The 26,274-nt window shown below is 41.1% G+C and overlaps 1 protein-coding gene and 1 long non-coding RNA gene across 2 annotated transcripts; one reads left to right on the forward strand and one right to left on the reverse strand.

Annotated features, from left to right (window-relative positions):
• The first annotated feature begins 3,548 nt into the window (after positions 1 to 3,548).
• On the forward strand, positions 3,549 to 12,569 carry LOC125021405. The gene is made up of 5 exons (XR_007114341.1): positions 3,549 to 3,805; positions 4,752 to 4,857; positions 6,150 to 6,271; positions 11,242 to 11,336; positions 12,408 to 12,569. It is a non-coding gene; the product is annotated as an uncharacterized LOC125021405 (long non-coding RNA).
• A 677-nt stretch (positions 12,570 to 13,246) lies between these two features.
• bhlha9 (basic helix-loop-helix family, member a9) lies at positions 13,247 to 14,860 on the reverse strand. The gene has a single exon (XM_047607292.1). It carries the CDS (start codon positions 14,813 to 14,815, stop codon positions 13,952 to 13,954), a length of 864 nt encoding a protein of 287 aa, XP_047463248.1. The 5' UTR covers positions 14,816 to 14,860; the 3' UTR covers positions 13,247 to 13,951.
• Positions 14,861 to 26,274: the final 11,414 nt, after the last annotated feature.

Genomic DNA, 26,274 nt, shown 5'->3' on the forward strand with positions numbered 1-26,274 from the left:
ATGTCAGGGGGACTTGTACCTGACTTGACTTGTACTTGGACAATTCAGCATAAAAACAAGGTAGGAGTTCACAGCGCATGCCTCCTTTCCCAAACCACTTAACTTTGCCGTTTTGTCCAAAGTTTTCCCAAAGATTTCATACGCTGGCCCTTCTGCTTGCTTAATGTAACCATTTACTCTTTTGTGCCCCTTTCTCTTTTTCTTTCTTGGCATATTGTCTGTCATCACTCTGTGATCTCAAAGCCTCCCTCTTTGAAAGTTTTAGTTGTAGATAGACAAAAGGGATCCCTTTAGAGATGCTTGGATTGATTGTGTAGTCTTTCTCTGTTTCTGTGGTCATCTTCAGCCTCCTTTTGGGGGAGTAGACCTTTGAGATGTGCATGTTGCAGACCTCTCTCCAGAGATCTTCCTTTTGCTCCCAACTTGGAAGGAGTTTCTGTTACGTCTCTGTGTAGAATTATAGTCTACCATCTTTCTGTTCAGAAGAGGCTTGAAGTGGATCTTGTCAGATTTATCCTCTTTAGACGATAATGGCAGGATTTGTAGATTTTGGGCCCCACTGGACCTGGCGGAAGATTGGTCTCCTGAGGGACCAATAAGCCTTCAAAGATGTAGTGCAAAGACATGAAGGAGAGCTGGGTTCCTATGAAGACTTGTTGTCAGACATTTTTAGAACTTGTAGCTTGTAGCTCCAAACTAAGTTCAGCGATGTTTCTCCAAAGTGTTTTCAAACAAAGACTGTTGAAGAATGCTGAAGAGCTGTAGAAACATAAGTTGAATTGTGCACCGGCTTCTGGTATTTGCGTTGGTCGTGTTCCGGAATATTATGAAGTATCAAAGAGTGTACAAAACACGGCTGGTGTTCAGGGGGTGACATCAGCCTCAATCCAAAGTCACAGAGGCTAAGAGCAGAATGCCAAAACCATTTCTCAATAACACCTCCTTAATTCTGACTGCAAATGGTGTCATGGTTGCCATGTACACAAGTATGAACGGCGCCCCCTTGTGATTTTCTCAACCTCATGAGTTGAACTTTTCAGAGTTGTTTAAGGTCATGAGTTGTGACGTGTGTGCTGACATTATCAGAAATGACAGAACCATTTTCTTCACACTTTTATAAAATGGAAAATGTTGATATTCTAAACCCTCTTTGCGTCTTCTACATTAAGTTAAGCTGTTTGTTTGCCTCCTAAACCATTTCTAGACGTCAAAGGGTTCTCATGACTTTTGGCTGATGTTACCACTTGATCACCAAGCATTTTGTGCATTCCCTTAACTTCATTTTGCATTTAACGTTGGTGAGGTTTTGAATACAACGGGGTGCTGTTCTAATCCTCAAACCATCTTACATGAATCATATTAAAAGGGAAAAAAATGAACAGGTCATGCCTCATAGAAATCTAAGCAGCAACAGAATCCACTGATGGAAAGCAATCATGATAGTAAATTGTTGTGGTGGAAGAGTGTAATTGTGCGATGCTGTATCTTTTCATAACGACAACAGGTAGATTATTTTTGTGGATGGATTTGATTGGTTGCATTGCCTACTAAATCAGATGAACCATTCTAATCATCCTTCATGAAAATACAACACCGAGAAAAAAATCATGTATTTATAAAGTCTTCTTGTTAAATAGCTGATTAACAAGCTGAAGCTTGGGTCGAATTAATGCACCTTTCTAGAATGTATTTTATGTTATTTGAAGAGTATATACAGTATATCCAGTACCGTGTACAATCATATAAATGCATGAGGCAGAGTGAACGTGTGAGCACCGACAGCAATCATTAAAGCTTGCTTTGCATTCTAACAGAGTGGTGCAGCGGAAGCGTGATGGGCCCATAACCCAGAGGTCGATGGATCGAAACCATCCTCTGCTAGGCTTTCAATTTGGATTTTAGTCCAAATACAAATGGTATGTTGTTCTATAGCTTTTCATGTTCTCATTTGAAAAACTTTGGACTGCAGCTGTTCCTGTGAGTTGACTTTTCCTTCAGTTCACCAAGGTGTTTTTAAGCAGTCACGTTGGGCAGCTTCATGTGACTAAACATGATAATCAACACATTTCTAGACCCAGGAAATGCCTGTTCTGTTGCAGTAACAAATGTCTGTGGCCAGTGTGTTGCCAGTGAAGTTTCCTAGTGGATGAAAATACAACCAACAGGATTGAAGTCATTTTGCTAAGCTCCTCTCTGCTGTTGAACAAACGCTGTGTGGGAAGTTGTGTCTGTGCAGCGTTTGAATGATATTTGCTGCAGAGGCAGATTAATACACCAGACATCTACAACCATTTTTCCTTCCTCCCCACCAGACTGCAGCATAAAACTACACACTTGCCACCACATACTGATAAAACATCTGCAACATCTTACTGCAGTTCTCAAGAGATGCGATGTTCCTTAAGTAAACGAGTAGGCAGAGACAGCACAGTTCCCCAACCTGACAAACTGTGGCCTTCCTGTCAGGTAATCTGTGCTCCAGGAGGAAAGGGAAGGATCATGTGATCAAAGCATGATGTTTGGGCAGTACTACCTGTGATTAATAGTGGCTTTTTTCTATACTGTTAAAATAAATTAATATTAAAATGAAGGTATGACATTTGTTGTGACTGAGTGAATGTTGCAACTGCTAATCTTAAAATGGACAGTAAATGTGGTTGTGTAAATTCTGGTTTTATTTGTCCTCAATTTATTGAATCTGAGGATTCGGTTTATTCAGTCTTAGTTATTATTCAGTCCTATTGTAAGTGTGTGAGAGTGAAGCCCCCTACTACCACCACACAAATCTAATATTCACATTCATATTTATAACGTTGATATTAAAGTTAAAACCATAAAACGTTAAAAATTATAATTTGGTGTAGTCTTCTAACTAGCTTCTGAGTTTTACAGTACAGAGGGTATGCATGGACGTCACTGCCGCTTGAGGCCACGCCCCCTGACTGGCAGAAACACTGAAATGTATCAGTAAATACAGCGAGACCAGGAAAAAGTGGATTATCACATCAAATTAAGGACTATTGTACTCAACAATGATCCATATGAACTAGTATGGATGTGGGGTGGACCATTGTCACTTTTTGACGTAACCATGGAGACTTCGCTGACTGTGACGTCACGTGAATACCCTCCACAGATATATATATCTATGAATATCCTCTGTAAACTTGCGCAGTCAATTATATCGCTAGGATATAATTGACTTTAAGTTTTTATTTTTATTATTATTAAAGATCAGGGATGGCTGGTATAAATGAGCTAACGGAGCAAAGGCCTCACCAGTTAACACAAAAAAAAAGATAAGATTTTTTTTTTTTTTTAATATGTTTTAAGTTTTGGTGGAACCAAGGGTAGCAACAGCACCAAATAATCAAAAGAAAAACACAGAATATCTCTAAAAGGGATGAGACTCCCGGTCCGCTTTCATTCATTCGGTTCTTGAAGGTGATTGACAGGTATCATGCCACGCCCCCTAATTCCCTGATCGGCTAAATCCAGTCAGACCTCGGGCCGCTGGTCATTAGTTAAAAGTGCTATTTGTGTCGAAAGGTCGTAATGGGGAAGTTCAACTATGGCGGGCGTCCTTTGGAAGTTAAGATACTGGAATCACTTCGGCCAAACGATGTTCAAATAACTCGAACGGACAAACGACACATCGTTGGTTTTGTGTTTCCGGTTCGAAAGAAAGGCTAACTAGCTAACGGCAAGTGTAGCCAAGAATTCACATTTCTGTTTTCCCTGCTTGTTTTTTGGAGGTCGCATCGGAAAAATTCTGATTCAGCAAAGGAGGACATATTCATAGATGGTAGGTCGCTGTTTGTTTTTTTTTCCGTGTTTCCATACTGTGATATTCTATTCTGCTTTCGCAGGTACAAAGCAATATTTTCATTCAATAAATTTGAGAAGTTGAAAATTGTGTTTGATTTGGTTCGCGGCTCGTCATTAAGGGGTGATTGGTGGTCCTGAAGCCAGATCAGATGAGAAGAACCACTGATGTAGAGCACTAATTAAGTGTAGTGTACCCTGTAATTGATGTAACTGTGTGTATTGTATGTGATGTTTCTTTTGCTAAATAAAAGAAATAGAAAATAAGTTGCCTGCGCACAGACTTTGGCTCCAAACTCACAAGATGGCGCCACGTTGTCCATATGGAGTCTTTTGTTGTGTTTGTCATATGAAGTCATATAAAGTTATATACAGTCTATGGGCTGCACGAGTTCATTTTTAAGTGAGTCTCTGCCATAGCTTAGCTAGCTAGTAATTACTAGCAGACATACTTGACATAATTCACTGACATGTTTTAGCTAGCTAGTGGCTAGCTAAAAATGCAATTTACTGTCCTGGAAAAGTTTAACATTTCTTCATATTTATTCTAGCTTCTCTCTTTTTTTATGTTTATTGGTTTGCTTGCCACTTACTGTTAATTATTAAATAAAGGTAATTTGTTAACTGTAATGAGCCTATATTGAGTATATATCATCATCAAAATGCCTTTTGCGTCCATATAATGTGTAAATTTACAGTACATTAGATTATTCTGATAGTCTCACCCAGTTGTATATTAACTCCCTTTTGAGTACAACTCTATTATGTTTGTGTTTGATTTCCTTTAACTACACAGTAAATATAAAACCGGTGTGACTTACCTAAGCGAACAAAACTAATCCATCTTCTTCTGACAGTTGGCGCTCAATTCTTTACCCTTATCATATTTTCTCCCTCAGTAATTGCCTTTTCTCTCTATTTCTCAGGCTCAGAAAGAGGAATTGATTAAATTGTGAGTCTCTGCGGCACAGAAGGAAAAAAAGAAAAGAAAACCTCACTCAAAGGAAACTACAGTAAAGCCCCAGAGGCCAAGTAAGTCTGCCATATACTGTATCTTTATCTATGACTAATGACACAACTTCTGTGGTTTTCTCATTACAGCTGAGTCCTCCGTTATCTCTCCCAGAGGATGCTCATTTGAATGAAACTAGAAATGTGTATGTTGCCCCGGAACACGTAAGCCTCCCATCCTCATTTGACTTGGGATGTTGAAGTTCAATCAGTAATGTTAATTTTCTTTCTTGTGCCGTGATGAATTGGTTTCAAACAAATGTCTAGAAGGGGGTTTATGGAATACAAGAAAATGTACAGTAATTGCTCGGAGAGCTTGTTAAAGCACAAACATCATCTCATTCACCGCACTGAGTGTCTCCCTTCAGGTCTTCACCGACACTTTTCTTCAAATGCTCTCCTCCTCAGCTCACACCCCTGCCACCCCTCATCTGACTCTCTCCCGCCACCCTCTCCTCTTATAGAAGCTTTATAATCCAATTTCCTCGGGAAAAAAATCAATCTATTAGAGGTGGATTCCAAGAAGAGGTGAAAATTAAATAATTAAGGTTGCAGCAGTGAAAAAAGCAGCTGAAATGAGCCTGTCCAATCACTTAACAAGCTGTCGTTTTATATTCCTGAGAGGTGGCTCTGTGTCAGGGTACAGATAACCTTATAAAAGACCAATTTACTTTCCACAATTATTTAGACCCACTCTATTAACTAAATTACCAACTTTAAGTGATATAGCCTCTGTGCCCTCTTTAAGTTGTTAGGGCTACACGGCATGCAAATGATTTTACCCTGAAGTGGACTCATTGGAAAAAAAAAAAAAAAATCCTACCTTCTAACATAAATCAACCACAAGTTTAAATTGGACAAGTGAACGTAACAACTTTCAAAAATATTCTTACTTAATATCCCACAGCTCCAGTTGAATGTGCTGAAATGAAACAAGCCAATAAACGAATGTAACGCGGCCTGGCATCAGTCAGAGCGAATGATTTTATTTGAGATAATTGGGGAAAATGAAAGTACTCCAGTGAAAATGCCAACAACTGACGGCAATTTGAAATCTTTTCGGCGACGGCTTGTATTTATTGACCTTTGTAGCGAATAGGCGGTGGATTGTGGGAAGGGGTCACCTAGCCGCGCACAAGCTGTCTCGCGAAGTTCTTCTCGATTTGTTGCGGTATTAATTACCCTGCAAGCGGTTATATTTCGTTTGTATGCTTTAAAACACACGAGGATGAAACTAGTTTTTGATAAATTATCTGAATACACTCCCAGCTCAGTGTGTTCACTCATTACTGACACTGTACCTCTTTAAACAGGTGCCGTAAGACAGATCGCATGTTTTCCCCAAGATTTCCATAATTCATGGCTCCTGAAATACGATGGAGGGAAATACTCTGCAGAAACCTGGAGAAGTGACATCCGCCTTGACATTCTTGAGGTGAGACAGAAGAGGATCAGAAATAACGGTGTTTTGTAAATAATGTCTGTGTTTGTGGGCGCCAGCAAGTCAGGAGGTAGAGCAGTTGTCTAATAATCAAAAGGTTGGAAGTTCAGCTGTGTCCTTGGGCAACGCGCTTTGCTCCCAGTGTGAACTCCACTGAGGTAGTTTACCATCACCACGGTGTCACTGTGTGAGCGGATGAATAATGTATTCAGTGTAAAGCTTCTTTGGGTATTTAAATCGATGCATTCTGCATATCGGTCTGGAAGCCAGGCAACAATTCTTAGTATTACAGCCACACAATATATGAAAAGAACTAGCCTGCTTGTTTAATATATATGATTACAGTCGTAAAAGTCAGTAAGATAAAAGCAGGTCCGGCATAGAGCAGCAATGTGACACTATGGAGTGTAGAACAACAAAGAAAGGCAGGAAAAGGAATAAATATTTGCTTCATGTCAAAACATAAACACCACGGATAGTGTCAAAGGCAAGAGTCTCACTGTATTAGTAGTAATTGGAGCCAAGTGAACAGAGCTCAAGTCCACAAGGCAATCACTGATACCGCTGTAGTTTAAGTTGGACTCAAGAGCTCAATGCATGGTGAAAACACAAACGCAGCCTAACTACGAATGAAACATCTTTTAAGGATCATTTCATTACTGTCCGCCATTAACCGGGTTAATGAGAAAAACTCTTAATTGTTAACACGTAACGTACACAATTAAACTTCATTGAAATATCTGTCTTTTTTTCTACATTTTAGTCCAACCTAATTAATGCAGATGTGTGCAAACACCTGTATTATCACAGGTCATGTAAATAGTCCACAAAAAAAGTTGTATTTGAAATGAAATTGGTCATGAAAACTTAATAACTGACCACATCACTGTGCCACATGATTCTTTCCCCACCACCATCTTTTAGCAGCATGTGTGTTGTGACTGTGTTTCCTCTCAATTTGTCGGTGTTTCAGTTTTCCCCTTTCTTTTCTGAATGCTGTGCATTGGTTGTCAAGTTTGAGAAGGTGTTTTCTTCATTAGCATTTTTACTGCTGCAGTGCATTGATCTCTCAGGGCCACTGTAGTATTGTGTTAGATAACAGATTTTTCACACTCTCGCCAATTCCGTGTGCCCATTATCGCTGACAGTTATGAATAACAATTTGTTACATGGAGCGAGCCGCTACAGCTTTTGCTGAGAGAGAGCTCTGCACCGAGATCTAAGGATCTCCAGTCCGGACACAGACATTTTTTGAAAGATGCCCCAGATGTTTTTTCGAACTGTCAGATACTCTCCTTGCGTTTATGATCCGGGCTTAATTGGGACAGGCTGTCCTCAGAGCTGAATCTGAAGATGAATCATTGGGCAGGCTGGAGGGAGAAAACTGAACGGAGGGAACAGTGAATGACAATACAAGAAACGCTGTGTACATACTGTATGAAACACAGAGCCAGCCCTAAATAAACAGACATGGGAAGTGTGTGTATGTGGTCTCGTTTTTCTTAACTTGTGGGGGCCAGTTCTTCACAGAATACGTACGTTGTTGGGACATTTTCTCGCCGTGTTGCCCTCTTTGAAAGCTAAAACCTGTTAAGACTGGGTTTTTACCTCGTGGTCAGCGTAGGGGTCAGAGTTATGGGCTTATTTTAGATGGTTAGGGACAGGATAGGAGGCTAGGGAACGCATCATGTCACCGAAAGTTCCTCACAGAGATAGAAACACGCGTTCGTGTGTTGGTGTGGGTGTGAGAGATATTCTACATAAATATCAAGAATAGCAAATGTCACCACAATTTCCAGCCTCTGGTTGTTTCCTGTTGCGTATCAACAGACGTTTCTTCCGTCTCAGAAAAACAGCTCGCATTGTGGAAGAAAATGAAGAGAGGCTGGAAATGAAAAGGCAAAGATGCAGGTCGTCAGTATTACACGTGGAATTTTTTACTGTAATTTGAATTTGGATTCTTTTTTTTTTTCTTTTTTTTTTTTTTTATTAACACTCATAAACTAAAATTATTTCCGCTGTGATGCTGGACACAGTGTCCCAGAGCCGGAGCCGTCACCCTCTGTCGTCTCCGTAACCTCGGTGTCAGGAAGCAGGTTATCCGCGGTGGACTGAGGAGATGTGTCACCTTGTCAGAGTGAAGCCGTCGTGCTCCGCTGCTGAAGAAGCTCAGCTGCACAGTCGACGCAGTTGTGTTTCGTGGCGTGACAGGTGATTTTCTTGTGTTTCCGCCAATAGCTTCGAGATCCTGGAGCCAGACATAAATAGATGTCGTCTGTAATCACTTAATGCAGTGATGAATTTAACTCTCTAACACATAATTTTCACCTTTTCGTTCCCTTAAGTAGCTTAATTGTTACATCACAGTAGCGTTCTCCTCGCTCCCTGAGAACGTTGGCCTGTTTCAGTTCCTCATTAAGTCTACGCTATGTGTTGGTTACACAGAAAGAAGTACTAATACTAACACATGGAGGTTGACTCTGTCTCTTTGCTTTCCTCACTTCACATGTACTTTTTTTTTACTTCTCAATGCTTGAACCTTTTTTCTTTTTTTTAAATGTGACATTTATGTGCATAAGTTTGGGTAAATTTGTCTAAATCTGCGTTATATTTCAGTACGTGTCTGTCTGAAAATCAAACACACGGCCCAGACAGATTTCTTAGAGCTAGAATAGAACTTAATATTTAATCTGGGAAACACACAAAGTATCAGTGTTGACATTAAACCCAGAGGCGCGGTTTGTTCACTAAGCATGTCATTGTGATCACAGTTAGACAGTCACTCGCACCTGGATTCATACCTACAGGCGAAAGAATATCACCGCATTAACTGACTCGTATGTCTGTGGATGGAGGAAGATCATCAGAGCTGGGAGTAGACTCGGCAAAGTACAGACTCTGTTTTCGAATCTCACACAGCTGCTGTGGTCGGGCCAGCTTCTCATTAGAGCACCGTTCACTGATTCATGTTCGGTTTTCATGCACGTTAAGAAGAAGAACATGGAAGGTGGTGCTTGTGTTCAGTCTCACAGGATCACAGAAAGCACTGGGTTATAGTGTGGTAAGATATTGGGTTTGGTTTCTTTTTTTATTATTATTGGACAATACAGATATGAACAAAGTGTGAACAATGTGTGCATGTGTGTGAGACAATTCATGGTGTTACATTTGATAATTACATGTTTACCAGCAAATGATGAATATATTAATAAAGTAATAATAATGAATATGACATAACAATAATGATCAATAATAATTAAATAATTCTTACATATTATATTAGAGTAAGAATATATAAAGTAATATAAAGCTTCCATTAATAATTATTTTAAAAATAAAAGGACAAAAAATAGCGTTCTGTTCTATCTATTCTAATTCTTACACAGACTTCCCACTCATAATGTAAACTAAAGCATTATTTTTAGATTGTGTCAGCCAGAAAATGATCTGGGGAAAAGTATTCCCAATTAAAAAATATCCCCGCGGGTATAAGAAGTGGTAGCGATATCACCTTCCCACATTTAGCGTTCTGACAAGAAAGTGAAGCTTTGTGCTCAGTCAGTGTCTGTATTTTATATATGATGATGGACACGTGTGTAGCAGTGAGCTCTATATAAAGAAACCTGATGATCATGTTAGATCAAGTATCTGTGGATCATCCCACAGATACTTGATCATCCCTCCCGTCACTTCTACCACCCTCAAGGAGAAGATACACAAGTATCACCTGTAGAACATTCAAGAAGCTGAAAAGCTTCTTTCCTTAGGCTGTAAGGATGATCAATGGACTGCCACCCTGCCTTCCTGAATTAACATCCTCACTCAACCCCCCGTCTAACAGTTAAACCATGGATGAGAAACGATATTACGTTGTTCTACGTGGAAAATGACAATAAAAATGATCTTGAATCTTGAATTTTGAATCATTGCTATGGGGTGGGGGTGTCTGGTCTGTTCTAGGTGGGTGCTACATGTCTAAGTAACATCTATATGAATGAATGCCAGGTCCAAAAGTTTAGCCGAACACTGAGTGGTCACAAGATGGTCGATGTTGTTTACTTCTCCTGTTAGTGGTTTTAATGTTGTGGCTGATCAGTGTTGCTCAGGCTCTTGGTTCCTTTCCTGATACAACAAAAAGTTCAGTCCCAAAGTCCTGCCTCCATCTAGTGTTCAGTTGTGAAACTACCAGTAGGACAACATATAGCAGGTTTATGTCAAACAAACCTGTTCCGGCACATACTGTGCAGGGGAATTAGAACAGTATGAGTACATTCAGTATTAAGATGATTGCACCTGACCTAATTCAAAAGGAAAAAGCTCCTAACACGTAACACACTGTTTCACTTTTCTGTGTCAAATGTAGGAAAGGACAGGGCTTGTTTTGTCTTAAATGAATCACTTAACACAAAGTGACATTTATGCAAATGTTGTTTTGTTACTGTTGCACTAAACCTCATTTCATGTGGTTTGTGATGTATTATTTTGTGCTTTTGGCTTGCACATGTGCTGTTGACTATTATAAAGTGTGTAGTTTAGAATGATATTTAGTCTCAACTCTATGTAGATGTAAAAAAGCATCGATTGAAATCCAAGCCCAAATTAGATGGATATTAGTAGACATTGTTGGTTTTACTGGATGCCTGGGAACATGACTTCACATCCAGGTACAGCTTTAGTCAATAAATAATAATTTATGTACGATGTTTTGTAAATGTCATGGGAAGTCGTGTCTTGTCTTTTGGCAATTTAATTGCCTTCACCCCGTACCGTTGACGTCATAGCGGTAGCATTTGTGCGTGTGTGCATTCATGTACTTATACTTAGGGCCCCGGGGTGAGCATAGTATGTAGAGAATCAACATGCATCTTCATTGTGCAGGCTGACTCATCCTCATATATCATGCAAGCACGCCCTTGTGTCTTGGCATCGTTTCTCCCATGTTTGCTTGTTTTCTTTTCCATCAGCTTGGCAGCAGAAAGTGTCAAGGGGGCGGAACAGTCTGAAAAAGAGATGCATCACTGACAGCTGTTCATCTTGGAGAAATGAGCTAAATCCAAAGGTGAGTCACCAGCGAACGTGAAACGTTGACCCGGTAAACCACTTTAACGCTTTCTGTTCTGTGATGAACCGCGTCGTTTTGCCCAAACAAATGTTGGTAACTAGTCAACACATGGACTTAAATAGAGTCACAGAAGGACTCCAGCTAATGACTAATGATTACTCTGCCGCATTCTCACCCGAAAATGGTGCGAATGTCCATCATGGTTTCCCATGAGCGTTCATGTTTTTGTTCCATGTGTTGTTGTTTTGAACTTTGCAGAAATGTGTTTTTTTTTTTTACTTTCACATCAGAGAACTATAAATGAATGAACAAATAGTCTGAATCCAAACTTTCCGTCAAATGATGATTTTGTCAGTTTTGGTAGCAAGACTCTAAAGCACCACATCCATGTTGATTACAACTCTTTAATAGGGTAACAAAAAGCTTATCTTTCTGCACCCTTTTTTTTTTCCTGGTGCAGAGATAGTAGGCGATACTCCCCCGAGTGTCCCATATGCCGAAGTGTCCTTGAGCAAGACACTGAACCACCAGTTGCTCCCAGTGCAACTGACACTGGTGTGTGAATGTGTGCGTGCTTGTGTGAGCGAATGGGTGGATGTGTCTCTGACTGTAAAAGCGCTTTGAGCACCTTTGAGTAGGTAGAAAAGTGCTATATAAGACCATTTAGCATCTTTGTTAAATAGACCAGCAACTAGAAACGTAGCTAAACGTAGCTAACACTTTTGTTAGCATGCAAAAGTGTGTAGGGTCCGTGCTGAGGGCCCGAGCGAGCAGACAAACTGGCACGGCGCTTGTGCCAAAAAGGGAGGAGGAAGAGACATGCCGTCACTGAGCGCTGTCAGCCGCTCTTGTCTCTGACTGGTGAGTCAAGGTTTTCCAGTGATTCACGTCTGTGCAGAAGCTGAACGATGGGCTCCAAGCGTAGTCACTCTCCAGCTTTTTCTCACCACCTATATCCTCCTCTTATTATTATTTCACTCCTCCTCCCCATTCATCTCTTTGTCCGTATTCCCTTTCCTTCCTGCCTACTAATTGTTGTTATACCACACCATTTATTTCTCCGCTCAGCCTGCAGTAGTTCTCCCCAGGCCAACGCTTTTCAGCAGCTTCTCCAGGCTCTTGCTGGGAGACCTCCAGGACGTTCAAAACACTCTAACACACCCAATTCCACCTGCGGGCCAGTGGAACCCGACAGGGGATTTCACTACGCTGATGACGGGGCACACTCTTCCTTCCTGAGCCTACATAAATCTGTCGGTGTGCTCTGTCCTATGGTCTGATATTAAAGCTGTTTTCCATAACATGCTGCTCCGGGGACTAACATGAGCTATTATGGCCGGGAGGATCTGTTGTGGTTAGAATTTACTCTTAATAATAAAAAAAAAAAAAAAAAAAAAGAGAGCAGCTGACTTATTTGTAAAACCAATCTCACTTTTGTTGGCACAAGCAGACGTGTTGACAGAAATGAGCAAAGGAAAAAAAAATATAGATAAGCAAATTCTGCAAGAGAGGCACTTAATTTTTATATTTTTATACCAGTGCATTGCCAACATTGTCGGTGTTGTCCTTCTCGCTATCTGCTCGTGCTTTTATTTTGCTCTGTGTAAATAACAACTTGACTTCTCCTTGAAAAAATGACAAGAATGGACTTGTAAGGACATTTCTCAGCAGAGTGAAGGACCTCTGTCATCTCAGACACAGAATAGTGGAGGCTACCAACCTTAGGCTATAATCAAACACACACACACACACACACACACACACTCTTGCGTTTGTGTGGCTATCTTTGTGAAGACATGCCTTAACATAATGCCTCCTCTAACCCTTTTCCTAACCGTAAGCCAAAACAGCCTTGTAAAAAAGTGAGGACTAGCCAAACATGTCTTCACGTTGTACAAATGTCCTCACGCTGATGGTGTGAAACTCAAAGTGGTCCTCAGAAAGAGAGCAGTACGAGAGCACACACACAGGCGTGCATGCTCATGGACATCCATGCACACAATGGAGGACTGAGTAAACCTGATTAAACATATTTTGTTACAAAACAAGGCATAACACGAAACATATAAATGAAACATTTACTTATCAAGTTTTTTTGAAAAAAGTATGTACAGACTCTTTACAACCTTAAAACAGCCAATAGTTTTTATGCAATACAGACAATAAATACATTAGTAAAGTTTGGTGCCGGATCTTTGCCACAATTTGTTAAGATGCACTCATTACAATTTCAAAGAAAGAAAGAAAGAACGAACGACTGTCATATGGAAGCAGTTACATTTGATTAGTCCACTCATTCCTTTTCATGGTCTTTTTCATTTAGTAATGCAACATAATTTCCAATCACTTGCGCAGAACGCCAAGAAGACGACAGTTTGATGGCAAGAGCATGTTTCTTTGAATCGTCTGCGGCGTCATCCCTTAGATTTAACATTTTGAAATGCAAGATAAAAATACACTTCACAATATACACAACATTCTGTAGTCGAGACTGTGATTGGATACTGTTATTGTAATATTACGCATATAGCAACAGCGGGAGAACCTCACATCATTCACAAGTCTTCTGGTGTTCTTCAGGGCTTCACAGTTGTGTGTGTGTGTGTAGCTTGTTACAGGACGTCAGGGAGGCTGTGCTCTGGCTCCTGCAGGTAGCTCACCTGCCATGAAAGCCCCAACGCGGCTGAAGGCTCCACATAAGTGTCCATGTATCCTTGAGTGCACGGGCCCCACATGCCCGGCTGGTACCCCAGCCCCTCGCCCACCTGAGGGTACCGCAGGGGACTGGGCGGATGGTTGTGGGGGCTGCTGCAGTGTCCGTGCGAGGCGTAAAGCTGTCCCTCGGTGGGATAACAAGGGAAGTGCGGCGACGGGGGGCACGATGACGCAGTGTTGTCCATGTACACGTGTGCCTCCCCGGGCAGCCTGTGCACGTGAGGCCCTGGCTGTGACTGCATCTGGTGGGGGAAGGACGCGTGCCAGGGGACGTAGCTTTGATGCTCCAGACGAGGGACCGTCACCCTGGTTTGCTCGAGTCGAGACGCTCCCAACGCTGCCGGCCCCGCAGACGACCTGTTGCACTCTCGGTGGGCGCAGGGCTTGCTGGGGGGATTTGAGCTCAGGAACACTGAGAGGGCAGAGATGCGGTTGATGGCCCTCTGCAAAGTGGCGATCTTCGAGAGCCGTTTGCCGCTGAGGTCGTGATTCAGAGCGACGCGGAGGGCATTGAACGCCTGGTTGTAGTCCAGAATGCGTTTCCTCTCGCGCACGTTAGCGGCCATTCTTCGGGCTTTCGAGCGGACGGGTCGATTCCTCTTCTTGGTCTGACCTTCCTCCGGTTCGCTGGGGCTGCTGCTTGAACTCTCGCTGTCTTGGAACGACGCTTTGGAGCTGTCCTCGTATTCACCTTGGCCGAGCCCGCCGAGCTCCAGCTCCTCCTCAGAGAATTCTGAACCTGCAACACTGCTGCAGCTCATTGTATCAGCAACGTGGACGCTTGGCCAGGCGGAGTAAAAGTCTTCCTACTTGTAGTTTTAGGAAAAAGTCTTAGTCATCTACATGCGGTCTGCACAGCGTGCCGTGATCGCGGTCTTCTCGCCTTCCTCTGTGCACTCTCTGAGAGCTCCTCAGCTTCTGGTGCGGGGCTGTCGGTATTTGTTGGTGTGCCGACAGCCCAGGTATTCTCCTCTGACTCCTCTCGTGCCTTGTGATTACATGTACCTCAACAAGACAGGTTGGCCTGCTTTTTAAAGATCGTGAAGTCACATGGTACAGTCACCTGTGAGGAATGGTGCACACTCTCTCCCTCTCCAGGTTTATGGGCGCCCTCCAGGCAAATGGCACTGTCACCTCCTCCTCCTACTGACTCTCCCTCACATCCCTTACAGGATCTTGCAGAAGAGTTTCAACACCTCACGTCAGTGTAGAACAGTAGCAAAACACACTAATTAGTTGGGAACTGTAGTTAAGTTTAGACTTCCTGTAACATCTTTGTAGAGAATTTTATTCGCACATTTTTTTTTTACACTTCTGTAATCTTCTACATTACTGCAGTGTTTTACTTGAAGATGTTCATGAAGATAAATAGTTTGGAAAACTCAAGTCACAAGTGACTAGCACAAATTAGTCCATTACACTCCAATCAGTGCATTTCATTACTTTACTAACGGCATTACTCCCTGACTGAACGATGGCTTTATTCTCTGCGCTCTATAGTGAGCGAGCTCATTCTTACAATGATAAGTAATGAAGAGACATCGAGTAGATATTCTGTGAATATTTGTCTCAGGGACATTCATGACAAATTGTTCATTTATCAAACTGGGCTAATCTATTATGTGTGTTTCCCCTTTTGTCAAGTCTGGAAAGAGATGAACCTTCTTATCTACCGTAGGAAAGATTTGTCCTTGCAATTAGCTGTCTCTAGAGTGGCGATTCTCCTTCCCTCTCTCTCTCTCTCTCTCTCTGCTCAGGTTTAAGGGCCGTGTAATTTAGAGTAGCTTCCCTGGAACCCATCCCCATAAATCAGGCCTGGGCAGCACCCGAGGACAAGAGCAGAGTGATCCCTAGACTTCAAAGAGAAGGAAAAAACAAGGGCAAATATTTTACAATTAGAACCTGCAATTGCTGCTGGCTCAGGCTATCGATCTTTCATTGTCTCTTGCTCGTCAAGATGGACCTCCATTTTGATGCCATTAGAGCTCACGCTGTTGAAATATTTTTATTCATTTTTTTCCCCTTGAAAACAGTGACTTGTGTGGCATACAAAGCCTGCAACTGTTATACTTCATTTACATTTCTTTCTCTGTTTTTCAAAGTGCAACACAAAGAAAGACCTATAACACTCTGTGTTAGTTATCATACTGGACAGTGAAAGGTCACTGCACTGAGGCGTCTGGCCAAGTGCAGTGGGTCAGGTAACTAAAGAGTAGACCCCTCAGACACTGAACTGAGGGTCGTTGAGAAGCATTGCTTCCTTCCTGCAGTCTTCTTTTTATTGTATGTGTTGCAGCTCTCAGACGCCAACGTTTAAAACAATTACAGCCCACAGTTTCAGCTCCTGTCACAGAAGGTGGGAACGTTTTGTCGAACCTTTTTACGCGGTTGTCCCGGAGAATATACCCTCGCATATGTAGATGAAGGAAAAAATGCAATGTCTTGACGCCGACTGATATTTTGCACAATTTGCTCAAAAAGTGGAACGCAAATGTCTTTAAAAAGTACAACATCCACTCTTAAGGTAAAACTACTGGTTTTAAAATTTAGAAGAAGAATTTATTTTTTCTTCAAAAACCTAAACACCTCAGCCATCCTTACATCGACCAACAAATTATGCTACTTTTTGTGATTCTAACCCACACAATTAAACCATTAACATCTATTAAAAGGCGGGCTTACTTTAGGTATTTCTTATGCATGCTTAATCTAAAAATGTTATTCCCACCAGCATGTGGTAGAAAACATTGTGTAGATCCTTAAGAACATTGTGTGGATGAACAAATTGTCTAAAAAGGCCATCTCTCTCTCAATCAGTGCGTTAACATGCACGTGAAGAAAACGAATTATTGCCTTAATCGGACTCTATCTGGGCAATGTAAGTGCATGTAAACATGTTACTCCGACTAAAATCAGAGTTCTCTTTATCTGATTAAGACACCCAGATAATGTGATTGGAATTCTGTTTTATCCACCTTGAATACGTCTTAATCGTGCTACAATCGGATAACGCGTGTGCACATGCTCCAGAACCGATCATTGAAGAAAGCTGATGCAGAAGAAGACAGTAAACAGTCAGTAGAAGAACCGTCTAAGGGATAGCGCATATCTTACCTGCACCAAAAGTAGCGCGCACATTACGTAGGAGATTAAAAGAGCTGCCATCTGGTTGGCGACTTTTGTTTATTATATGGCACAATAGGTCAACCGGAAAATGGAATGTATTCATGTGGTATTATCCCGCTGAAAAGACACATATCGCCACCTAGTGTGGAGGAGGAGGACAAGTTCCGTCAGTTATTCGATTTTCTCCGCTGCATGTAAACTGGGACAAGGACTGCAGTCAGAAAGTCAGATTTTTAGCATAGCTCGATTAAAATCTGCATGTAAACGCACTGAATGTTTGCACCATGCATTTGTCTGATAGCGGTTAAAGCCTCACGCGTGCAAAAACTGATAATGATGTTGTTTAAACTTTTCACTATTATTTGCCCTTTTTGTTTTGTTATGATCCATTCCTGTGAGCTTGTAAAATAACCACTTAAACCACTGTACTTACCACACCTTTCAAATAACCCTGCTGATCTCCTGCATACCTTTTTAGCTAAAACTGTTTGAAATGTTCAGCCCATGCCGCTCAGCTCCGAGGAGTATGTAGGCTTTATCACAAGAGGTGATTTATGGCTTCACAAACATGTCAGATTTACTGCTGTGGTGTAAAGAGCATGAAGACTACAGCCTCGGACTCTCCCCGTCCATTCATTTTTGACAGGTGACAAGACACCAGTAATTATCAGCCGCCGGGAATAAATCACGAGATTTTATCACGCAGCTCGCCATGCCCTTGATGGAATAACCATTTTCAAGCGAGGGGGAACCTGTCCAAAGCCGCTGAACCTAAGATTTGTAAATCTCCTGCTCAAGCCCCCATAATGACTGGTTGTTAGCTGTTTGTTATTAGAGGTCTGTGCGCCAAATGTTATAGATGTATATTTCCAAAGGGGTAGTTACGGCTAATAAGTGAGTAAGGTCCGGGTTTGCTAACCTTGGCTTTGCAGTGGTATGTTAATGCATGTTTTTGGTGTCTGCCACAGAATTTTCTCACCTCAATAAAAAGCCCCCTCTCAGAAGAAAAAAGTGGCTGTCGCTGCCCCTCCACCATTTGTCACAAACCCATTTTAGTTAATGTGTGTAACAATCGAGCTGATTGATTGTGTGCGGCAAACCCATCGGCTCATTTCATGACAGCTATCTTTGCAAAACACCAATCTCTTTTATTATTTATGATAAAAACACTGTTGCTTTCTAGCATTAAGAAACCATTCCCAATTCTGCATAAAAATCAGCCAAGAAAGGCGGCACATGGAAATGCATTTTGAAGATTATGTGTTATGCACCAGAAATACCTCAATGTATCACCTCATGCTTTCCAGTTCTTTGTGAGTCATCACATGCAACTCTTATAAAAGTAATAACAACCTCTTGCTTTGGTTGTAGTATTATTAGGAAAATATACCCGTGTCCTAGTACTTGCTGGGAAAATAGCAATTTCAGCTCATTTTGTCATTTATATTACACTATCATTACCAATACATTACCAGCGGTAGAAAAACATCGGACTTGCTTTTACTTGAGTAAAAGTACCAGTGCAGCAATGTAAAAAAATATTCTGTTACAATTAAAAATGAAGAATCACACTTTAGTAATCTTATAACAATATACAGTTAAAAGTAAAAGTAATTCTTTGGGCCGTCTGACAGATTTTATATGCCAACATTAGATTATTTAAAGAAGTCCTGAGGTAGAGCTGAGGTCTTTTGATTGTTAATCGATATTAAACTGTAGGACAAGTTTAGAGGGAAAATTCTCCCCCTTAAATCTTAAATGACCTCCTAAATGCTGCCTTTGTTTTCTATTTTCTTATGAATTGTGTAAAATTTAAATATTTAAAACTAACTAGTGACTACAATAGTTAAATAAGTTTGGAGAAGTAGACTGTGCAAAAGTTGCATAACATGGAAACTCGCTGTTCATTAACTTTAAAATTGCATTTAAGTAAATGCACTTTTTTTAAGTAAATGCAACTAGTAAACAATATTTTAATATCAGAGTTGAATCTGTGTTACTTTCTTTACCGCTGGCTATGCAAATTCATGACAATGTGTTATTGTTTTTACATGGTGCTAATCTTTTTTTATACGTAAAATATTATTCCACGAAATGGTAAATGTCTTCACTTACTAAAAAACCAATTCAGTACAATATGTCTGGTTCTGATTGAGGCCCAGGAGGATTTTGTTGCTGTAGGACTGTGAGCGTCTCAGCAGATCACTTGTGATCTTTGCAGTCCGCATCGAACGCTGCCTGTCTCGCCGGATCTTAAGGCCTTTCTCTGAGTCACAAACAAAGTGAGACACGAAGTCTAAGAATCATTTGCACATTCGACGGAGAAAAAATAAACTGTCGCACTGAGGTGAGGCGCACAGTCGAGTTCGGTATGAGCTGTTTTCATCTGTCAGCGTGTGCTGCAGGTACATACTTTCCTACAGTGACACGGTGAGAGAGTGTCTGCATCAGAGCCCTTTTCCAGTATGTTAAAAACAAAACGTGAAGGTGGCAAGATGACTGACACAACAACTGTGAATCATTCTGTCTGAAATTACTGGCAATTACGTGTAGTTGGCTGCTGTAATCCCTTTCGGCGGGCACACCGGCTGGCTATATAATCTGAGTTGTCGAGTTGAAACAATGCCCGCGTATTTCAGCAGCTCGGCAATGAAAGTGTTATTCATAAAATATCAGTCACAGAGTTGGCTATTAATCAGAGTTGATTCTATAGCATTAGAGATGTTTCCAGCGGTTTACCACTTCAAGAAGTGTTTTGATTCATGTGGAAAAGGTAACTTACATCTCATTTTGCGGCCAAAGCTAATAAATATCTTGTCAGAATTGTTCAAGATGCAGCTAATTATAACAGGATACAATTTGCTAACAACTGAAAAAAAATGTTAATGTAGATTTCAAAATGTACGTCTTCATTGTTTTATTGATCAAGTTAGTATTTGTTCTCCTGAGAATGGTTCTGTAGGTTAAAGTTAACATTTGTTTTAAACCAGAATTTGCAGTAAAAGTAGCCAACAGATTAATGAAACCTCTCTGTTTCAGTTGGGTCATAAAAGCAGGCCGGTTGCCATGTAGAGAGAAAAGCACACTTAGTGTTTGGGCTATTAAAAATCCTGCACTCTCTAATTTAGCCATAAGCAGAGCATTACTATAACCTTTCCTCTTAGTGATTTATACTGTGTAAGAGAACCACGCAAATCTGTCAGTACTGATGTCATGACATGTCTAACAGTTTCCTCCGCATAGGAATGTGAGCACACTTCCTCCCCTGCCCCAAATACTTGAATCATGATATGAATTACTCGTGTTTGCGGGATGGTATTTACATTGAATTATGTCAACCACAACCTGAAGGGTTTGCTTTAAAAAAAAAAAAAAATAGTATATAAAAGTATATTTATTGCATAAGGCATGCTGTATATCATTTTGTGCTGTACACATGCAGAGATCATTGAATGCAGTTTGCTGCATCTCACCGCAAATGTCAAAAATGTCACTTTGTTGAAAAAAAATAAAAAATAATAGTTGTTGAAAAAATCCAAAAAGGCAGCGGCGTATGTTCATAGAGCATTCCTTCCAGAGAGAAGTCAGTCATTACGCTGGGTTATCATTATGGGGTCTATTTGGAGTGTTGGAACATGTGGTCAAGGTTAACTGTCTGTAGGCTAGTTCCCACACAACCCACAGCGGTTAAAGTGATGTCTTCAGACCACAGAAGAGGTAACGAAGCCGCCTCGACACTGCTATGGTTAAATGAGTCTAAAGAGTTTACAGCACTCTCTTAAATGGATGCTTTTAGTTATTAGAAGACTGTAGTAACAGAATGATCAGAGTAGAATGAATAATCTGGGTAGCACAGGTCAGCTCTCTGGGAGACGGTGATTGTATTTGTTTAAGAACGAAGGAAAGTTACAATCAGACTTCGGAGTTTTGTCATTACGTGGTCGCTGATAATTGCGGCTTTGGTCTCCAGGTCAGTCCTGTGGAGGTCATAACCTCGTCTTGCCTCTGGCCGTTAACCTCTCGATGGAAAGAGACACCCTGTTCTCTACAGGTCTGAAGATGTAATTAAAATGAGTTTGCCCTTTTTCTAAAAGACACAAATTTGACTTTGACCTCATTTATTAAGCCCAGAGGGATATATTCATTTTTTTTATTTTTTTTTCAAAAACAATCTTTCTCCCACTAGCACAACTAATGCTGTTTCTTAATTTAGACTAAACAAAATGTTTTTTTTAAAAAAAACAATAATGTTTCTTAAAACAATATACAGGTTTCCATATGAGCACTCAAAGAGGGTTTGGTACAAAGTTGTCAAAGATTCCTCACTAATGTGCCTGAGCTGTAAAAGTAATGTGTTAAAATTGTGGCGTGTTGCAACCTATTACCAAATGCATTTAAGTTAAGCTATAAAATAACTGTTGGGAAATTCTGAATCACACTTTGTGATAAACAAACTCATTACTCATGTTTCACCACTGGAAAAGGATTCGAAAAGACTGACGTTTGAATATTGTACATACAGCACGTGGTGCTTTAAAAGAAGACAGACACTCTGTTTGTCTGTTAGTGTGTGAGTAATAAATGCTTCACCTCTACTCGATGACATGATCAAGAGGTCTGAAGAGGAAAGAGAGAGTAAAACATCTCTCTATTAGTGCATTTTTCTATAACACAACGTAGTTAGTAACCTGTAGGGGATTGTTACTTTGACATATAAATGTCCGTCTTGGATGTCTCCGCCGTCTTTAATATGTCACTGATTGCTGAGATGTCGTTTGCAGTGAAAGAAAACATTTGTAGAAAGGTTGCCCTCTAGTGGCAAACATGTCACACTCATAGCTAGAAACCATGAAGGTTTACACTCACCTTTACTTATACTACCACTAACCTGTGTTAATCATTATTCCATGGCCTGTGCTGTGAGTGCAAATTCTTGTGATTTAAATTTTTAAATCCCGAAGCAAAGAGCGCCTTTGTGAAATTCTTACTGTATATCACTGGCATAGAGTGGCATGGACACAATACAAAATGTTGGTGGTCTTAAAATTTAGAATTCTCTCCTACTGTTGTCAAGTCTGTGCTTTGTGCCGAGTTTCTTACGTTCCCACATGAGAACCACTCTGTACTGCCGACCCCTTGCGGAACGAGCACGTGTGTGGTGTTGGTATCAAGACGATGCTGACTCTCACCTGCAGATGGTGTAAGTAGACTGTATTTGCTCCCTGTGCTGTTAGAGTAGACACATTATGAGAATATGTCAGATTTTTCATCTCCATGCAGCTGGAGTTCTCTATGTCCTGTAATTTCCTGTGCACACATAAAGTGAATTTAGGGAAGAAAATGTAAAGATAAAATGCATAAGTGAGAAACTCATCTAGTGCATTCAGTCCACACCCACTGTCACACTCAGCTTTCATTTTGATGTCAATTACTACACCCCTGTAAATTTTAATCTTTGCATCTTGCATAATACACTGCACAAAAACAAGCTTAAAAGACTACTGGTGCTAGTGTCTGATGGAAATGTTGGGTGTTTCATTTAGCACCGTTCATGTTTTGGATCCCTACCACCCAGTAATAAAATGCATTCAATTATGCTGTAACCAAATACTTTAAATCAGTCTTTAGACACAACCACACATGAACTTATTTGGACAGCAAAAGGTAAAATGTGGTCCTAGGACGGGTCTTGCAGTGCAGGTTATACATAAGATATAACACACTGACACACACGAGAGACAGCCAGAACAACATGGATTCTCCTAACCCCAACAAGATGCCCCGTTTATGACGAAATGCCACAGAGTCCCGAGGACCTCAAGGTCCTGCACCTGCACCTAGAGGGAAGTGCAGCACATTGTCAAGCGAATGGCTGACCCACAGTTTATCTCTGTGCATGAAGAGACCCATTGGTACGACAGTAGGAGGAGATGGGGAGTGGCATAAGGACATGCAATGCGTGACAGCCATAGACTGTATATTTGGAACAACAGATTTTATCCAGCATAATTCAAAAATGGTGAATGATTGGGGCCAAGGCAGGCAGCTGACACCTAGGAAGACAACTTGGGACATGTGAAATTGGTCACACCCTTAATTATGCACAACTGTGTTCCTTGAAACAGTTCTAAAGTTAATAGAAAAATCTACCACACATATAGTTATTCTGTAACTAGCTGTGGAGAACAAACCCATTTTGTGCCAGTTTGTAAACATGTTTATTAGTGCAGCGAAGTTTCATCGTTGGAGTCTCTGGGGATACGAGGGGACTGCCTCACATTTGAAGTGGTCATTCCAGGAACTGCAGTTTTTTCATTTCATTTTCTAGCCCCAGAGATTGCCACCTGAGGGCAACAAAGAGTCAAGACCCAGTGCACATGTGCAGTCTGTGTGTTGCGCAGGAGAGTTAACAAAGCCAAAAATTTTATTTGCCAAATAGCAGCAAAACCAATGACAATTTGATCTCACAAGCACTGCTGTCATAAAACGCAGCTCCAGAGAGTCTCTTGCATCACCTTGTAGAGGATTTGTTACCTTTCCAATTAACTTCTACCAGAGGTATTTGATTTGTTGTATGTGGTTACTTGTAAATCTCATCTCATCTTCTACTGCCACTTATCCTCACTCTGGTCGCGGTTGCTGGAGTCTATCCCAGCTGTCATCGGGCAAGAGGCGGGGTACACCCAAGACAGGTCGCCAGGGCTAACACAGAAGGCTAACACAGACACAAACAAAAATTCGCACTCACACTCATACCCAGGGTCAATTTAAGAATCAACCTAACGAGCCTTTGGAGGGTCGGAGGAAACCAGAGTACCCGGAGAGTACCCGGCACAGGGAGAACATGCAAACTCAACCCAGAAAGGCCCGAGTAAATATAAGACTTAAAAAAACTTCTGCATGAAACAACAAATTCTTCTGGTCGCACCTCTAAGTCATCGTCTCATTTTGCTGTATCACAGACAGTGTCAACGCTGTGTTGTGAAGTTCAGTTCACACCCACTTTGAAAAAGGATTTTTCATGACACCTTCTATAGCGATCTTTGTCAAAGCTACAGTGATTCTTCTCATGGTGCAGCCTTAAGTAAAATGCTTGGAAGCTTTAAGAATCAAAACAGTCACTTCATCCTCCACAAATTGTTTTATGGCCCATAATACACTTAAGACAGCTACGCTAAATTATTAATGTTACATCAGACCAGCAATGCTTAAGCTGGATTTATGGTCAATTCGACGGCGTACTTGCGGCGTAGCTCCAGACCCCGCGTCGTAGCCTAGAGTGTAACCACACATCTCGGTGATTCTCACAGCTGTGGTGCAAAATGCATTTCCTCGTCCACGTTCCTCAAGCCGGACACGCGCAGAATACTCTCCCTTCCTTCGCCTCCAATACACCGTATACTCTGCCGTCTTTAATCATCTCTGTCTCGCAGTGATTTTTTATGAATTTCACCTCCAACATGAGGTGTTTGGTGTTTGAAATACAAGGAAGAACTCAACACTGCTGAATAGTCACCAACTACTGTTTAGGCTGCATAATTACAAAGAGCGCCTCCACACCAGTACACCAGTATAAATGCTTTCAGCTAGCTAGCTAGCTAGCTAGGTTGTCATCACAGCACAGCGCTGTTGCGAGCTGAGATTTTGAGAGGTTGCAGGAAATAGCGTCAAGATTTTATTAAGATTTTAACTTTTTAAACTGAACTCTGTTTATATTAAGAGTAAAGCATAATCACAGGAGTGGCCATTTAGAGTGACAGGTGGCTGATGTCACATATTGCTAGCTGTCCTCCTAGGTGTCAGCTGCCTACCTCACCTGCACCCAACACTTCACTTCTTTGCCAGATTTTGAATTAGGTAGAGTCTGGCGGTGCCAAGATGGTGACAGCCGGTGACACCACACTGGGCCTAAAGGAACAACTCTTCAGGACTCCTATGGGTGACTTCACAGAGTTCATCTTCATACAGTCCACGTTGTAAACACAGAGTAGATGCCTTTTTTCACCCACTTGCCCACCGTGATACAAGTGACACAAAACAAAAATACATCAATTCTACAATTAATTTAATTTATTAAATAATTTGTGAATAATTATAATGCATTGCGGACCTGATACCACCTGATTAATCTCTGCATTAAAATCCAATTTTTAAAAAATCCAGTTATTATTGGTGTTTGTAATATGTTGATATGGTATAATGTAATGTTGTAGATATTAATTACAAAGTATGTCAGATTTGTTGGCTTAAGAAAACGCAGACAAGTCTATTAAATTATAAAGTAAACACAGAAATAAAAATAAAATACAGGCCCTTCCTGAATAACAAAACTTGGTGGTTTGGGGTAGTGCTCCACTTCAGCCTCTACTCATGCAACTTTAATCACCTCTGGATGCTTTGGTGATTCAATTTGATAAAAATTGGTATTTTTAAAGAACAGTATATAAATAAAAAATGCTTTCAGCGCAGAGGCAAAAAAAAAAAAAAACATGCTTAAATATTAGAACGTAAGTCAGGGCTGATGTTTTGATATTGTGTAATTGGCGTATCTGCAACACAAGTGCAGAATATAATCCATAACGTGTGCACGCCCTCTGTAACCGAGCGGCTCATTTGCAGCAGGAGAATTGCATGCAGGTTCCCATAAAGAGTGGGTGAGCAGTATTCCGAATCAGTCAGCTGCACCATGGACCATGTGTGCATGCATCCTCCTTCCCTCTCATTCAGCTGTTTTAAAACGACACCCCCCACCCCCTTCCCAAATCCTGCTCCCGCTCCGAGTGCAGTCATTTCTAGTGCAGAGAAATGTCCCTGGTGACACTGAGGGATGACGCAGACTCTCTCTTCCTTTCTGTTTCCCTAGCACCCCCCCCAACACCATCTTTTCCCTCTTTTGACTTGCTTCTTTTTTTTTTCTTTTTTTTTTTTTTTGCCTCTTGCACTCCCCCCTTTCTCCATTTCCTCTCCCCGTCTCCCTCTTCCCCCTCCACATACTGCCTCCCCCCCTCTCTCCCCTCCTTCTCGCTCTCTCTTTCTCTCTGCTCCAGCACTGCAGTGCTGATTGTGATTGCACACACACTCAATAACACACGCA

The sequence above is a fragment of the Mugil cephalus genome, chromosome 15 (assembly GCF_022458985.1).
Source record: "Mugil cephalus isolate CIBA_MC_2020 chromosome 15, CIBA_Mcephalus_1.1, whole genome shotgun sequence".
Lineage (NCBI taxonomy): Eukaryota > Metazoa > Chordata > Actinopteri > Mugiliformes > Mugilidae > Mugil > Mugil cephalus.